An 18,546-nucleotide genomic window follows, 5' to 3' on the forward strand; every position below is an offset into this window, starting at 1 on the left:
AAGTAAATGGAAAAGATTCTTGATTTGGGCATTATATAGAGATCTGGATCCCTTCACTGCTGCTCCTGCTGTCCTAGAGTTTTTAGCATCTGTTTTTCAAAAGTGAATTTCTTTACTGTCATCGTACAATTGGCAGCCATATCTAATGCTCACTCAGGTGAAAATACTTCCTCATTAGCTTCCTCAAAGTTGTGCAAGACTTTTCTCAAAGGTACTCTCTCTGTCCCCCAGTGACACCCCCCCCCCTGGAATTTGACCGTTATGCTACAAGGGTTAACTCAGAAACCCTTTGAACCATCAGCTAAATCTGATTGTAAAATTATCATAGAAAACTGCCTTTCTGGTGGCCTTTTGGCCCAACCAGCATTAGTTTCCCCTTCTGTTTCACCAGGCCAGGGGCAGTCATCACAAGTTACCTCACAAGATTGAACTTCTCACACAGGACAAGGGCTCTGTCATTCACCCTCATCTTCTTACTGTACATTTGACTCTGTGGGTGATAGAAAATTGAGGTTGAAAAGGAATGAAAACCGTGAGGATGAGGACGTGCTTTGGATTTTGCAGGAGGCAAGAAAACCCAGTGCTAGAAACACCTTGTGTTGCTAAGTGGAAGATGTTTTCTGTTTAGTGTCACAAACATGAACACACAACCCTCCTTTAGTGGGTACCCCTATTCTTTTTATTTATATGAGCTGCTCAATTTTGGTCTTGCATACTCCTCTGTTAAAAGCTCAAGTGTCAACCATTTCTGCTCGTCTGTCTTTGGATACACCACTGTCTTCTGGAATTGAGGTTAAACAGTTTTTGAGAGGACTCTTTCATATTAGGCCTACAAGAAAGCCAGTTTTCTCTTTAGAACCTTAATTTTGTTCTTGACAAGTTAACTCAGCCACTTTTTTAACCAGAAGCAGTTTGTTTCTACTTGGAAATTATGCACCTGGAAGACCGTCTTGTTAGTGGCTCCGACTTTTGTCAAGAGTCTGAGCTTTAGGTTCTTATGGCAGTTCCTCCTTTTCTAGTTTTTCATGGAGACAGGGGTGTCTGTTAGGACCAGTCCTTCTTTTATACTGAAAGTGGTCAATGAATTGTCCTTAAATCAAACCATTTATCTTGCTTCATTTTTTTCCTCCCCTAAAAACAGCAGTGATAGTGTTGCACATTCTTTGGATTTGCATAGACAGCTCTGATATTTAGATAAAGACTGAAGATATTAGGAAATCTGCAAAGCTTTTTTCTTTTCATGCCAAGAAATAGGTTCTAGCTGTTTCTAAGCAAATAATCTCCTCTTTGATTTCTAAGGCCATTTCTTTTTGCTGCTCTTTGCATGGCAAGCAGCTTCCTGTTTGTACTGATTTTACCAGGGCAGTGGCCTCCTCTTGAGCTTTTCTCAAGATGCTAGATTCATTTTGGAAGCTACTACTTGCTAGTCTGTGCATATTTTTACTAAACCCTACAGGCTGAATGCTGTTTCTAGGGCCAGAGTTGGATTTGCCAGGTCTGTCCTTCATGTTTTTTGTGGGTTCTTTTGTTGCTTCCTCGTCATCCCACCTTTTCCAGTAGCTTTTAGTACTCTTCCTTTTGTAAAGAGCACTGCAACAGTGACAGACATAGTACAGTTGTGTAAAAACATACAGTAACAGTAGAAGTCCTACTTTCAGTTGCGGTATTTCATCCTTCCCTTCCTCCTCCTCCCCCTGTTCAGTGTTTTATTTGCCCTCTGGCTGTGGGCCTTTTCTCCTCTTATTGCATGTACATGTAATATCTTTTTTTCTTTTGGGGTGCTCTGGTTCTCATGGGACAATTCAATTTTGAGGATTTGGTGCTTCTACATCACTTGTATACCTTATGCTGCTGCCGAAAGGCATATGTCTTATGTATGGTGCTTGGAAAGGCTAGTCCGGTATGCTGGTCTAACATATGGCTGTCCTCAGCAGGATATCCCTTTTCTATGGAATATTGCTGCAGTGAAAAGCAAGGACATATACTGTTAGGGTAAGTTCTTACACAACTGTACTTACCTCACACAAGTGCCCTTTTTACATTGTAGTGAGCATAAAATAGCTTAATATAAAAAAGGGAAAATAAAAATGAAAAGTGTATTTACATTTAGGGGAATGGAGATTGGAGATAGGCTCATTTGTTTTTGGGGTGCATGGTACTTTCTGTCTTCATTGTTGCTAAAAACTAAAGTAGAAGTTTACAAGTACTGTAAATGTAGTGGCTTTAGAGAAGTTTTAGTAGCTTACGTGATGCACAAAGGTGGAGATTATCTGATTTGGAAGGAGTATAAATAAATAGTGATGGCCCAAGATGGTTTGTGCATGAAAGACCATCTACACAGTGTGACTTACTTGTTTTTATATTGTCCATTGTTTGAGGTCTACACATTTGTAATATACATACATATGTGTAATACATAGTTACTTTTGTATCTCTGCTATGACTAAAAGAGGTCTAAAAAGCTAAGTTACAAGTATTTGGGAGTGGTGGCTTTACATAACCTTACCTAAAAATGCTTTTTAAGAGTTTTTTTTTTCCTTTTCCTTCAAACTAGGGTAGCTTTCTTGGCAACGAGATTGGAATCTCCAGTCCAGGTACCCTCTCTCCTTCTGGAGTCAAAGGAGGATCACAGTACTTCTCAACATATCCCAGTAACTCTCGCAGGAGACCTGCAAATGGCACCATTGGTAAGCATACTTATAAACTGCATCCAGCTATTTGTTAGGAGCACTAAACTATTTTGTTACATTTTTGCCAGTGTTAGTAAGGAACTGATGTAAAAAAAACTTTAAAAAATCTGTGAGAACTTTTCCTTGATCAATGTTTTTTTTATGTAAGCACTTTTGTCGTAACTTAGTTGGTTAAGGTTAGTGAAATATCTTTGTTTGAGCACTGACCTACAAAAGAAGCATGATTAGTATTTCTTCTTTGTTTTTAAACCCCAAAGCCCCCATTCGTCTATTGGTCATTAGCTTTCCCTCAGATGGATATGAGAATATTCATTCCCTTATTGTGAGGTCCTCCCTGAACAACAGGGAGTGAGAGCCCTGCAGAGGGGGCCGTCATTTAGGCAGTGATGATGATTGCTCGAGCCCTCACTGGCATCCTGGTTATGAAGACATTTCTGGTGATCTTTGCCCCACCTCTTTGCAGGGGGATGTGAGAAGAGAATCACTGCAGAGACCAGCACTGCCTTTCACAGGTGCATGATTTCACACTTCCTACTTAAGAAGGCTGCCAAACCCAGGCCACAATTCAACATCCGTCCTCCAAGGGAGTGTGGCTTTCCCCATGTTGCTCCATCCCACAGTCTCCCTCAGGAAAGGTGCACCCATCCTTCCCTTACCAACTTAGGCAGCCACCCAACCTGCTGCTCCGATTGAGGTCACCTTGGCTGTAAGCTGGGTCTACACCACTGTAGCTTTCATATGCATGCAGGATTGTTTGGTTTGATGCCAGACCTTTAAGAGTTGGACTATGTCTTCATTTATGTTGGTCATGTTAATGTGCTGATCCCCAGAGGATACATTTCAGCCAAGCTTGGACATAACTGCAAACAGTATAGAAAACCTAAGAATAAAAGTAACGATATATATTTGGAATAATGAAGTACAAGTAGGAAAACACTGAGAATTGTACACTACGAGCTGCTTGTCTGCTGACAAGTACACAGACAATGAGAAGGTCAGACGTAAAGATCCTTTACTATATGCAGGTGTACAGTTATAGTAATGTACGAGTTCACTTTGTGAAAGAGAAGTATGAATTTCAGATAGCAGTAGCTTGAGTCTAAAGCCATGGTAGGAGTAGGGGAAGAGTGGAAGTGGATAGAAGTTGAATGGCGTGTGATAGAGGATGCAAAGCAACTGAAATATGGAGGCTACAGATGTTCCAGTCTAAAATAGGTACTCATAGCTGATAGCTTGGTGTGGTTTGCAGTAAAGGTGGAACAGTGGTTGTTAAGTAGTTGTATATGTTATATGGGAGACTGAAGCATTTGCATGTTGATCTTTTACAAGAGGGATGCGTTTGAGTCTGAATTGGTTGTATTATGTGATGTTACAGGTGTCCGATAGGAACAAATCCAAGTGTTTGGGTGCCAAGAAGGCAATGCCCTGTGGTGTGGAGTGACACTTTAACTGTAGCAAGTACATGAGTATTGTTGACTTGACACTGAAGTTGATAAGAGGTGTTTCTAGTGGTTAGTCTTGTATCCAAGAGGGTGTAGAGTTATTGTGGAGTGTTTTGTGTACCAGCCAGAGTAGTTAAATTATCATCAGTTCCTTATGTGGAGACATTTGGCCCTTTGTAGCAATGTACATGTTCATTTTTAGGGGAAGAGCAGCGTTATCTGACAGGTCTTGTTTAAGAGGGTTGTTTGGAGCTTTTTTTTAAATATCCTTAATTAAATTATCACTTAAGACATAGGCAAATGCACATCAAAAGAAAACAAACCATATTAACATTTTTTTCCATTTATATACATTATACATCACATATCTTTTCTTTTCTTTGTAATTATCATGAGTCCAGTGCTACATACATTTCTGAATTCTTACCCTTCATTGAACGTCTTCCCTCTTCCTCTCGAAAATTATTTGCATGTATCATTTCCACAATTTCTATTTATTTCTATGTAATTTGCTCCTTCCCTTTTCTGTGTGTCTTTTATAACCTTCAGTACTTCAAATGTAGTTTGTTTAGACTTTGATTTCCATTTTCCAGTAATTGCTATTTTGTCAGCCAACGGAATTAAACTTAATGGCTGTACTTGTCTAGGCAGTTCAGATGCTGTGTCCCAGCTCAAAGGAATCCTTTCCTTAGTTAGAGCCAATCTTTCTGACAGAGGACTCTGTAGGGAATTAAGATCTATCGACTCATTACACTCCCAAAGTATATGTTCCTAATTACCCTTTTTGTTTCCCATCACACCTCCCAACATTTGCCATCTACATGAAGACATTTTTTTTGTATGTCTGCTTGGAATATACAAATTCCTGTGCAAATACTTCCAAGGATCCTAAATCTTTTGGACTTTTTTGCATGCTTGGGAGCCATACATGTCTTCCCATTGTTCACCTATAAATTGCTTTTCTAGTCTGTCTTCTGAATCTTTTCTACCCAACTCTAATCGATTCATATAGTTAACATGCAGTATGTTATATACCTTTCTAATTATCTATTTTGTAACAGACGTTTTTGTTCTAGTTTCAGTGAAAACTCTACCACAGCAGGTGTTTCCATTAAGATACCCTTATCCCTTTGTCTGTACTCTATCAGGCCCTGGATGGGAAGGCAGTCTCTAGCCTCATTGCTCTGTTACCTTTCTGTCTAGTTATCTGTTGTTAATACCTTGGTTCCTTTGCTAGTTTGTTCCAGTAAATTTCTCCAATGACAAAGGCAGTCTTACATTAATAAAAATGAAAAACTTACAAAATATCACTTCAGTTACAGTTTACATCACAGACACCACTGAAAACAACTATAGTTGTAAACATTATGTATCACTTATAAACCATCCAGTCATTGTCAGTTAAGCATTATATAGCTCATTAAAACCCTGCCTCTTAAACCTTGATGTTCGTGTTTCACTGTTGCAGTCATTACACTTGGGTTATCCTGCTGGCAGGCTACCCGCAGTCTGCCTAAATTCCAAAGTCCTGGTCCAGCGTCGGTTGCTGTTGCCTCTTCCCTGACGTCAGTGCACCAGGGGTATAAAAGGTGCAGCTGACGCCATTTTCTTCATTCTTTCTTGCCGCAGGGTGTCCGAAGCAAAAGCAGTTCGCAAGTGCCGAGCGGCTGACTCCTGAGATTTTTTAAGTTGAATTTCAGAACCGAAGTCTTCAATAAAGCTAAGTACCCCTTTGGGGAAACTTTTTCTTGCTCCAGACCGATGTCAGTAAAAGTTAACAATTGTATTTCTTGTGGGAAGCAAATACCTCATAAGGATTTTCACTCTTACTGTATTCCTTGCCTAGGCCCCGACCACGATGTTGCTAGTTGTCAGTTTTGAGCTAGATTCAACCAACGCACTATTAAGCGACTGTTCGATTTTGCCTTACATTAATTTGGCCGAAGGTTTAATTTATATAATGCCATCGGAACAACCGACGACCGGAATTCATAAAAAGCACAAGGACAAAGAAAAGGACAGGCATCCGAGGTCCAAAACCGACGACAAAGCCTCTTCTAGGCCAGTCGCCGGTTCTCAGTGAGGCGCTTTTGCAGCCCCTGGCACCCGCTACCTCAGCCACAGGCCGCCTCAGACTCCCACGTGCAGACAACTAGTCCTCTGGAAACTCAAGGTATTGGGCCTACGGAGACTATTCCCTCAGATGGGTCCGGAGCCGCTGAGCAGGCATCGGCTTCTGAGGGTGTTTTCAGACTTACACAGCTTACGATCAGGACTACTTCAGCAGCCAAGACAAAGTCTAAAACTCCTATAAAGACAAAGAAACAAGTACAGCATTCACCTGGACAGTCATCCATACCAAAGAAACAGATGCTTAAAATGGCTGAAGACCTAATTACTCTGATCAGGGGTTCCCATCCCCCTCCTGGTAAAAAGTCTAGGCAAGATGCTGACTATGATTCCTCTGACCAGGTTTTTATTTCCTCTGATTCCTCTTCAGAACAGGGATATTCTCTTCCTCCCTATGAGGACTCTGACACTGAAGAATCTATCCCTTCAGCCTCTCCTCCTGAGGATTACTTTCTTGGGGAAATCCTGCACACCATGAGGGAGCATTTCCATTGGGAGAGTCAGGATTACTCAGAATCCAAGAAAAGGCTCGGAGACTTTCTTTTACTGCCTCAGCACAGGCCCCTTGCTATTCCCCCTGTACTAGATATTGTTGATGTTTTTTCTAAATCCAGTTTGTCTCCTGATTCTTTACCCCCTGCACCAGTTAAGCCAGATGGGTACTACAGGGTCCCAGATTCTCATACATTTCTTTATAAAAACCCTGCTGCTGACCCAGAAACAATTTCTCAGGGTCCCAAAGGGGTCAAGGCTTCCACTGCAAAAAACACTGTTCCCTCCGATAGGGATTCTAGAACACTGGACAGATGGGGGAAAAAAGTCTACACCTCTGCTACTTTAGCTGTAAGGGCTTTAAGCTGCCAGTTTCACATGCTTAAATATCAGCAATACCGAATGTCTTTTCTAAAACAGAAAATGCGTACAAGCTCAGAATGTTCTGAAAATAAAGAAATGCAGGATTTATTGTATGCAGCTGAACAAGTGGGAAAGCATACTTTGCAATGTGGTTTTGATTCTTTAGAGGCTTGTTACAGAGCCGCAGTTACAGGTTCTGTCATTCGAAGGCATGCTTGGTTAAAAGAACAAAGTTTACTTGATAATGGTAAAGCAAAATTGTTGGATGCTTCATTACAACATGATACTTTGTTTGGTGTTAAGGCAGAAGTGTTAAAAAAATGGAGGATAAAGCAAAATCAATGCAGACAGTAAAGAATTTCTTACAGGTTCAGCCACCCAGATTTAGCAGGAACTGGCCTTCTAAAAATTGGTCCTTTCCAGTGTCAGACAGGCCACAAAGAGGCAGATACAGATGCCCAAGAGGCAGATCTCAGCCCCAAGGCTCATACAGACCTAAGCAATGGGGTGCTTCAGCCCCCAAAGGCGGAGAAGACAAATCACAACCTTATAAGAAACAGTCCCAATGACTTTCCTCTACCAATGCCAAGCTCTTAACTTTTGGCAGCTCCCTTAAGGGGAAAACTAGCACTTTTCTCACAAAATTGGCACATGATCACCCAGGACAAATGGGTACTGAATATTGTTTCCCAGGGTTACAGGTTCCACTTTCACACCCTACCAAGGTCAAAAGGTATGCCAGACCTTCCACACAATCATTGGTCAGAGGCACAAAAACAAATTTCTGCTGTCATGGACATGAGGGCTATCCAAAAAGTACCACAGCAAGAGCAGGGACAAAGATTTTACTCGAGCCTTTTCTTGGTACCCAGAAAGGACAAAGCTTGGAGACCAGTACTGGACCTGTCTACTCTAAATACTTTCCTGGACGTTCCAAAATTTAAAATGTTGACACTGCAGCAACTTCTACCCATGCTGGGCAAGAGGGCTTGGATAGTTACCTTGGACCTCAGAGGCATACCTGCATGTCCCAATCAGACAATCTTGCAGAAGACACCTCAGAGTCATAGCAGGCTCAATGCATTACCAATTCTCTGCACTGCCCTTTGGCTTATCTACTGCACCCTGGGTCTTCACAAAATGCCTGGCACCAGTAATTGCATTTTGCAGACAAAAAGGAATTCAGATATATCCCTACTTGGAAGACTGCCTTATTCAAGCGGACAGCAAGGATGTTCTTCTAAAGCATCTGGCGTTTGCAAAAAGATTACTAATTTGCCTAGGGTACACAGTAAACGAAAATAAATCAAAACTAGTGCCCTCTCAAGAGATAATATTCCTGGGTGCAAGCTTAAATACAACTGCCCAGATGGCTCATCTCACGCTAGACAAAGGCAACTGTCTCATTACTTTCAAATGATGGCATCAAAGACCCAGCTACCTGCAAGAAAAATTTTGCAGGCTTTGGGCTTCATGGCATCTTGCATCCTGCTAATTCCATATGCAAGACTGCATATGAGGAAGCTACAGTGGTATCTAAAAAGTGTTTGGACTCAACATTGCCACAGCCTGGAAGCAATAATTACTCTCATTCCCTGCCTGCAACAAGAGTTTCGATGGTGGGCACTGGCCTGTCACCACAACAAGGGACAGCCTTTCACTTTACCCACAGCCAGGCAGACACTAACAACAGATGCATCGGATTATGCCTGAGGAGCACACATGGCAGGAAAATGTATACAGGGCAAGTGGCCCACAGATGAAATGCATCTTCATATCAATCAAAAAGAGATGCTAGCCGTCCAGAATGCCCTGACAGCCTTCAAGGATCTACTACATCCAGGACAACTATTACTAAAGACGGACAATACTACAGTCGTGGTGCATAAACAAACAAGGGGGCACACATTCCTATCCCCTCTGCAGGCAAGCCATGACTTTGTGGAACACAGCCCTGGCCTATCAAGTACATCTGCAGGCACAATTCCTGCCAGGAAAGAAAAATACTTTGCAGACGAACTAAGCAGAAACCTCATGGACCCTCACGAGTGGAAGCTACATCCACAAGTCTTCAGCATGATAACAAAGAAATGGGGATGCCCAGACATAGATCTATTTGCCTCCCCTCACGACTGCCAACTACAGAGATTCTGCACAAGGACTTATCACTCACAAGCATGGAAGGTGGGCGCCCTATCATTCAGCTGGAAAAGCCTAACAGTTTATGCCTATCCACCACTACCTCTACTACCCAAGGTACTCCTAAAAGTCAGACAAGCCAAAAATTATTCTGATTGCCCCAGACTGGCCACGCCAGCACTGGTACCCAATCCTAAAGAACTTGTCTCAAGGGCCAGCCTGGACTTCACCTCAAATTCCTCATCTGCTGACCCAACAAAACAATCAGATACTGCACAGCCTGCTGAGAACCTTAGATCTGGCTGCATGGCGAATAATATAGCCACTCAGAACACACCTCTCTAAAGTAGTTATGGATGTCATTTTGGAAGCCAGGAGGCCCAGCACCAGGAAATTTTATGCAGAAAAATGGAAGAGAGTCTGTGCTTGGAACCAGGCATGAGGATTTGAACCGCTTCCTCCTAATATTCCTCAGATTTTACAATACTTAACTGAGATGCTGGACAAAGGCCTATCCTTCTCATCAATTAAGATCCATGCCTCTGCCATTTCAGCTCATTACATTACGGAACCTCCTATTTTCTCTCGTCCACTACTAAGACAGTACCTCAGAGGGGCAAAAAACATAAGACCCCCAAGGAGAGCACCAGTACCAACATGGGACCTCAACTTTGTATTGGAAAAGGTCACACTGCCTCCTTTTGAGCCAGCCAATACAGCTGAGATAAAATTCTTATCATGGAAAACTGCTCTGCTCCTAGCAATAACTTCAGCAAGAAGAGTCTCAGAGTTACAGGCATTAATGGCAGTGGAATCTTTCATCATTTTTCATCCGGACAGGGTTTCTCTAAGGACAATCACTACATTTATGCCAAAGGTAGTATCTGGTGTGGCTGTTAACCAAACCATTCATTTACCAACCTTTTATCCAAATCCCCAGAATAAAGGGGAGAGATTTCTGCATTCTTTAGACATACACAGGCAGCTACGCTTTTACTTGGACAAAACAAAGGTTTTCAGAAAAACTGAGCAACTTTTTGTGGCATACGCTGCAGGATCACAAGGAAAAGACTATTTCAAAGCAGACTATTTCAAAATGGATAGGACACTGCATTCGTTTCTGCTATGCACAGTATGGCAAATCAGTGCCTAAGAATATTAGGCCATTTTCTACCAGGGCAGCAGCCACATCAGCAGCCTTTCTCAGAGGAGTACCAACCAAGGAAATTTTGGAGGCTGCAACTTGAAGTTCAGTGCACACTTTTACCAAGCACCATCACTTACCTCTTTACTCTAAATCCAGAGCTGGCTTTGCCACTGCAGTTCTGCAGGGCCTCATAGTCACTCCTAATCCTATTTCGGCCCAGCCGCCCTACCTCAGATTTGGGATTCAACCCAAGTGTAATGACTGCAACAGTGAAACACGATTAACATAGTACAGTTGTGTACCTACCATAAATGTAGATGTTCGAGTGTATTCACTGTTGCAGTCCAGGTTACCCTCCCACCATCCCCCTTTCATTACTGGGACTTATCTGTACTTCTCTATTCTATGCAACCTATGTGGTGTATTTGCTTGTAGAGGAAGATAATGTTTGTTAGTGCATGCTTTTTTATTTGCAAATTTTTAGCCTACCCTTTTGGGGGCACCTGACATCTGGGGCAAGAAAAACTGAAGAAAATGGTGTTGGCTGCATCTTTTATACCCCTGGCGCACTGACATCAGGGAAGAGGCAACAGCAATGACGCCGGACCAGAACTTTGAAATTCAGGCCGACTGTGGGTAGCCTGTTAGCAGGATAACCCAAGTGTAATGACTGCAACAGTGAATACACTCTAACATCTACATTTATGGTAGGTACACAACTGTACTTTCCTTCTCTGCATATATTGTTCCCACAATTCCCATTTTTTGCTATGTAGTTTGCTCCTTCCCCTTTCTAAAGATCCCAGTTCCAGTTGTTTTATCTGTTACTATAGTCACTACTTCTAGTAAAGTTGGCCAAGACTTTGATTTCAATTTTCTAGTAATTGCTTTTTTGGCAGCCACCATAATTAGACTCAGCAAGACTTTACTGTGTCTATGCAATTCCAATTCTGTAGCATAACTCAAAAAAATCCATCTCCCCAGTCAGTCCAATCTGCTTACCCAGCATGTCTGACAGAGCAGTCTGTAGAGAATCGCAAAAGTCTGCCAGCTCATCGCACTTCCAAAAAATATGTTCCTAGCTACTATTTTCTTGCCCGTCATACCTCCAACATTTGCTATCCACCTGAGGAAAAATTATTTCGAGTGTACTTGAGGTATAAAAATACCTATGTAAACACTTCCAGGCAAAGATCCTAAATCTTCTAGACTTTGTTGCTTATTTGGGAGATACACATATATTCCCCCATTGTCTCTCTGTAAATTGCTTATCCAGTCTGTCTTCCCGATCCTTCCTGACCTCCTCTGATTGATTCTTATAGTTATCATGCAGTATTTTGTATGCTTTACTAATTATTCCTTTTTTAACATCAGCTTCTATTCCAGATTCTATTAAAAACTCTGCCAGTGCTGACCTTTCGTTTAGGAGCCCCCTATTTCTTTCTCATTGCCTGTACTCCTTTATAAGGAAGGCAGTCTCTAACTTGCAGTCAAAATAAATTCTTGGCCTTTTTCCCATTCTGTTACCTTTCCCTTTCTAGTTATTTTCTCCCAATACCTTGGTTACTTTGCCAGGTTTCTCCAATAAATTCCAGCCCCCTCTTGCCTATTATCTGTACTCCTAACCAAAGTCAACCCTATCGGCAAAATCTCTTTTCTCCAATCCGTGCTGGTTTGGTTCTTGGAGTACTCCCTGCTATTTTATGAATATAATACTCTGTGTGATTTTGGTTGATGTTCTTCGTCTCACATTGCTGCAGTCATAACCTGTGGGTAGTCCGCTGTCCTCGGTCGGCCCGAATACCAAAGAGCTAGGCTGGCGTCGGTCATAGTCGCCCAGAGCTGACGTCAGTACGTAGTAGTACTTAAGCGCATGACCGACGCCATATCCTCAGTCTTTCTTGCCACGTGGTCCGAAGCGGAAGCAGCGTTTGCAAGTGCCGTTTGGCGTTCTGAAATTTTCACTTTTCGTGTTTCAGACCGAAGACCAAGCTGGGCTAAGTACCCCGTTGGGGAAATTTTTGTCTTTTCTTGCCTCAGTTATCCGGATGTCAGAAAAAGTTAATAATTGTATTTCTTGTGGGAAACAGATACCTCATAGGGATTATCATTCTCTCTGTATTCCTTGCTTGGGGCCTGAACACGACGTAGTCGGGTGTCGCTTTTGTGCTAGATTTAATAAGCGCACCATTAAACGGAGGTTAGACTGTGTCAGGCTTGTTTTTGGTAAATGGTGTAACTATAACATGCCGTTGGATCCACCGACGCCCGCTACCGCTAAGAAGCGTAAAGATAAATCTTTGAGGTCTAAACCGGATGAGTCGTCCGTTGCGGACGCCGGTTCTATGGAACCTCCGGTTGAAACTGTGGATCCTGCCGAGGGTTCGGCTGAATCCCAGGGGGAACCTTTACTTTTGCAGGAGTTGGCCTCTCAGGAGTTAGGCCAGGCTGAGGGTGCTTCTCAGGTGTCTGTAGTTCCATCTTTGCAAAAGGTTATTAGGCCTTCTACTTCAGTGGCTAAAGGCCATGCTAAGACCAAACCTTGTCCTGCTGGCCCTGGCCATAGTTCTTGCTCTCCAGCCCCTGTTCCAAAAAGCATATGTTGAAAATGGCAGAGGACTTGATTACTTTGATCAGGGGTTCTATGCCCCCCCCCCCCCCCCCAGAGAAGAGGCCTAGGGTGGAGGCAGATTTGGAGGGAATGGAGCATTCTTCAGACTACTCTGATTCCTCAGCTGAAGAAATTCAGGATTTCCCTTCCTATTCTGATTCGGATGCAGAGGACTCTTGTCCTTCTGCTTCTCCTCCAGAGGATTTTTCCTTTTCCGAAACTTTACATTCCATGAGGGAACATTTCAAGTGGGAAGGTCAGGATTTTTCAGACTCTCGGAAAAGGCTTAGGGAATTTTTGTTTTTGCCACAACATAGGCCCTTGGCTATTCCCCCTGTCTTAGATGTTGTTCAGGATGTTTTTTCTGAAGCTTCCCTTAATCTTGATTCTTTGCCCCCGGCCCCTGTCAAGCCAGACAGATATTAGAGTTCCAGAAGCACATCAGTATTTGTACAAGAGCCCTAGAGCTGATCCGGAAACTATTATTCGAGGTCCGAAGGGTGTCAGGGCTTCTGTGGCTAAGAATCCAGTTCCTTTGGATAAAGATTCTAGAGCATTAGATAGGTGGGGGAAAAAAGTGTACACCTCCTCTACGTTGGCTATGAGGGCTTTGAATTGCCAGTTTCATATGCTGAAGTATCAGAATTTTTTGTTAGGCCAATTGAAATCTAAGGTGGATGCTTTATTTGAGGGCATAGAGTGTAAGGAACTGCAGGAATTGGTTCATGCATCAGATCAAGTTGGCAAACATTCTTTGCAGTGTGGTTTCGATGCTCTTCAGGCTTCATCCAGGGTGGCTGCTACAGGTTCAGTTATTCGTAGACATGCCTGGCTTAAGGATCAAAATTTGTCAGAGCATGTTAAGGCTCGGATTTTGGATGCTCCTCTTCAATCTGAAGTTCTTTTTGGTTCTCCTGTGGAGTCAGTTTTGAAAAAAATGGAAGATAAGGCTAAGTCTATGCAGACGGTTAAGGATTTTTTGCAGGTGCAGCCCCCTAAGTTTAGTAGGAATTGGCCTGCTAGAGGATGGTCCTACCCTTCTTCGGATTATCAGTCTAAGGGCAGGTCTAGACGTGGTAGAGGCAGGGCTCACGCTCAGGGTTCTTTCAGACCTAGGACTTGGAGTTCTCCTGCACAGTCTTCTGGTGAGGGCAGGGGTCAGCCTTTTCGTAAACAGACCCAATGACCTGTATCTTCAGCTGCCAGACCCTTCTTTTCTGGCAGCTCCTCTAGGAGGAAAGTTGGGACTTTTCAAACAAAACTGGCATTTGGTCACCCAGGACAAATGGATGTTGGAAATAATAAATCAAGGTTACAAGTTTTATTTTCACACTTTTCCTCCTTTCAAAGGCATGCCGGATGTGCCTCCTCAGCAAAGGCGGGAGGCTCAAGAGCAAATTTCTTTGCTTTTGCAGATGGGGGCAATTCAGGTGGTCCCTCCGTCAGAAGCAGGCCTAGGATTTTATTCCCGTCTATTCCTGGTGCCAAAGAAAGGAAACACTTGGAGGCCAATTCTGGATTTGTCCATTCTCGATACCTACCTAGACATTCCAAAGTTCAAGATGTTAACATTACAACAACTTCTACCTATGCTAGGCAAAGATCACTGGATGGTAACCCTGGATCTCAGAGGCCTATCTTCACATCCCTATCAGGCCCAGCTGCAGGAGATTCCTGAGATTTCGGGCTGGTACTTCTCATTATCAGTTCTCTGCATTGCCCTTTGGCTTATCTACTGCACCCAGGGTGTTCACAAAAGTTCTGGCTCCTGTAATTGCTTTCTTCAGACAGAGGGGAATACAAATTTATCCTTATCTGGACGATTGCCTGATTCTTGCTCAAGACAAAGACAAGTTACTACAACATCTCCAGTATGTAATGGCAGTTTTAAGGTGCCTAGGGTATTCTGTGAACGAAATAAAGTCCAGTCTAGTGCCCTCTCAGGACATGTGCTTTCTGGGTGTGAGACTGAATACAGCTTCTCAGATGGCATTTCTAACCCCGGACAAACAAAGAACTCTTCATCTATACTTCCAGCAGTTATCAGTAATGTCCAGGCTGACTGCAAGGACAGTCCTTCAAGCCTTGGGGTTCATGGCATCTTGCATTCTAGTACTTCCCAATGCCAAACTGCATATGAGGAAGCTACAGTGGTATCTCAAAAGTGTATGGACTCAGCACTGCCACGGTTTGGACACTGTCATTCGGATATTACCTTGCATCCAGAAGGAATTCTTGTGGTGGGCTCAGGAATGTCACCTAAACAGAGGACTGTCTGTGACCCGACCAGAGGCGAGTCAGATCATAACGACGGATGCCTCGGACTTGGCTTGGGGAGCACACTTCAATGGGAAATGGATACAAGACACGTGGCCTCCCAAACTACTACATTTGCATATCAACATGAAGGAGATGTTAGCAGTCCAATTTGCCTTGATGGCCTTCAAGGACCTACTTCAGCCGGGACAGGTGTTGATTCGAACAGACAACACAACAGTCATGTGGTACATCAACAAGCAGGGGGGAACCCATTCTTACTCTGTGCAGACAAGCAATGATATTGTGGGAGACTGCTCTGAGTTTGCACATCAATCTTCAAGCAAGGTTTCTGCCAGGAGCACAGAACTCCCTAGCAGATGTATTGAGCAGACAAATTGTGGATCCCCACGAGTGGAAATTGGACCCTCAGGTATTCCAACAGTTGACCGTGGCTTGGGGAACTCCAGACATAGATCTGTTCGCTTCTCCACTGAATTTCCAACTGCCAAAATTTTGCACAAAGATGTTTCACCCAAAAGCTTGGAAAGTGGATGCTCTATCTTTCAGTTGGAACAACCTTCACGTCTATGCTTTCCCCCCTCTGCCTCTTCTTCCCAAGGTACTCTTGAAAGTCAGGCGGGACAAGCTTTGCATGATTCTAATAGCACCAGATTGGCCACGTCAGCATTGGTATCCTCTGCTGAGGAGTTTAATTCAGGAGCCCCCTTGGCCTTTGCCACAGATTCCTCATTTGTTATCCCAGTCAATCATTTTCTCAATGTCAGGGTGCAGTCCCTGCATCTAACAGCCTGGCGTATTCTGTCTTAGAGCCGGTGGGGTCTCGGCTTCCTCAACAGGTTTTAGATGTCATTTTGGAAGCCAGGAGGCCTAGTACTCGAAAAGTTTATGCTGAAAAATGGAGGAGATTTTTTCTTTGGAGCACAGCAAAGGGCTTTGATGTTTCAGTACCTAATTTGAGTTTTGCACTACAGTACCTTACTGAATTACTGGACAAGGGTTTGTCATTTTCTTCTGTGAAGGTTCATGCTGCAGCCTTTTCTGCTCACTATGATTGTGACCCTCCTTTATTTTCTCACCCTTTGTTTAAACAATTTCTTAGAGGGGCAAAAAATATAAGACCCCATGAGCTCCTACTCCTTCCTGGGATCTCAATTTTGTGTTGGAGAAGCTTACTTTACCTCCTTTTGAACCTGCAGCTACGTCTGAGTTAAAGTTTTTGTCTTGGAAGACTGCTTTTTTGTTGGCCATTACTTCTGCTAGGAGGGTATCTGAATTGCAGGCACTCATGGCAGTTGAACCCTTTCTGATATTCCATAAGGATAGAGTTTCTTTGCGTACTAACCCTACTTTTATGCCTAAAGTGATTTCTAATGTGGCCTTGAACCAGTCTATTCATTTGCCTACTTTTTATGCTGATCCCCAAAATAAGGGGGAAAAAGTCTTGCATTCTTTGGACATCCACAGGCAGTTACGTTATTATTTGAGCAGAACTAAAGAGTTCAGGCAGACTTAACAGTTATTTATTTCTTTTGCTTTGGGTTCACAAGGGAAAGCTGTTTCTAAGCAAACTATTTCTAAGTGGATTGGTCACTGTATTGCTTTTTGTTATTCTCATCATGGGAAGAATGTTCCTGCTGGGATCAGACCTCATTCAACTAGGGCTACTGCCACATCTACTGCCTTTTTGAGGGGGGTAGGTACTAAGGATATTTTGGAGGCAGCTACTTGGAGTTCATTACACACTTTTACTAAGCATTACCATCTCCCTCTTTATTCCAAGTCCAGGGCTGGGTTTGCCACTGCAGTTTTACAGGGCATGTTAGCAGCTCCTAATGCTTTTTAGTTTGCCAGCCTCCCTTTAACTTTGCTTTGGGATTCTACCCACAGGTTATGACTGCAGCAATGTGAGACGAAGAACATAGTACAGTTTTGTACCTACCATAAATGTAGATGTTCGAGGATCCACATTGCTGCAGTCCTATTTTCCCTCCCTCCTTCCCCTCTATAATTTGTGGTTGCTGTGTTTCCTTTTGGGATACTCATTCTTCCCTCTCTGGTGGTGGTTGGGTATTTTCTATTTTGGCTCTGGCCTTTCATTTTTAGGCCTTCTGACATCTGGGGCAAGAAAGACTGAGGATATGGCGTCGGTCATGCGCTTAAGTACTACTACGTACTGACGTCAGCTCTGGGCGACTATGACCGACGCCAGCCTAGCTCTTTGGTATTCGGGCCGACCGAGGACAGCGGACTACCCACAGGTTATGACTGCAGCAATGTGGATCCTCGAACATCTACATTTATGGTAGGTACTAAACTGTGCTTTTTCCTTAAGAGACTGCATCCAGTAACCCAGTCCCTCCTTTTTTCATGAGCTTCCTCCCTGTGTCAGCATCATTCTTTTCCACTTTGAGTTATAGTGATGTTCTGTATGTTTCACTGTTGCAGTCATTACATTTGGGTAATCTGCTTGCAGGTTTTGCCCTCAGTCGGCCTTATTAACAAAGTCTTGGGTCCTGCGTCGGTTGTCCCTTCTTCCATGATGTCAGGCCATCAGGGGTATAAAACATGCATCCGACGGCATTACATCAGTCTTTCTTGCTGTGCGGTGCCTGAAGCAGAAGCAGTTTGCAAGTGCTGGTTGGCCGACTCCTGAAATTTTCGTTTTCGAGTTTCAGAACCGAAGGCTTCAACTAAAAGCTAAGTACCCCATTGGCGAACTTTTTCTTGCTCCTTTCTGATGTCAGTAAAAGTTAATAATTGCATTACTTGTTTAAAGCAAATACCTCATAAAGATTTTCATTCGTATTGTATTCCTTGCCTAGGCCCTGACCACAACGTACCTTGCTGCTGTTTTTGTGCTTTATTTAATCAGCGCATTATCTGTCGTTAGTATATTTTTGCCTCTAAATATTTCGGTTCTCGGTTTAATTATCCTGAAATGTCACCCGTTAGCCATCTGACTACCGGGATTCTGAAAAAATGCAAAGATAAAGACAGAGACTGGCCGCCGAGGTCCGAAACTGCCAATGACACTTCTAAGCCAGTCACAAATTTGCTGGTACTCAGTGAGGCGCTTTCGCAGCCCCTGATAACCGCTACTTCTGATTCACAGGCCTCTACTGAGACCCATTCGGAGTCCAGTATGCCGCGAGATACTTCAACTATGGAACCCGCAGATGTCTCTACCTTGGATGGGTCCGTAGCCGCTGTGCAGGCACCGGCTTCTGAGGGTGTATTTAGGCCTACGGACTT

At 43.2% G+C, this 18,546-nt stretch overlaps 1 protein-coding gene across 1 annotated transcript in view; it reads left to right on the forward strand.

The window, feature by feature from the left end:
• TCF3 (transcription factor 3) overlaps positions 1 to 18,546 on the forward strand; it is a 2,378,933-nt gene that overhangs the window by 625,942 nt on the left and 1,734,445 nt on the right. Inside the window, exon 6 of the mRNA XM_044054828.1 lies at positions 2,555 to 2,687. Coding sequence (XP_043910763.1) covers positions 2,555 to 2,687 — 133 coding nt within the window. The remainder of the gene's footprint in view (positions 1 to 2,554; positions 2,688 to 18,546) is intronic.

Source organism: Protopterus annectens, chromosome 13.part0 (assembly GCF_019279795.1).
Source record: "Protopterus annectens isolate FY-2018-M chromosome 13.part0, PAN1.0, whole genome shotgun sequence".
NCBI classification, from domain to species: domain Eukaryota; kingdom Metazoa; phylum Chordata; order Ceratodontiformes; family Protopteridae; genus Protopterus; species Protopterus annectens.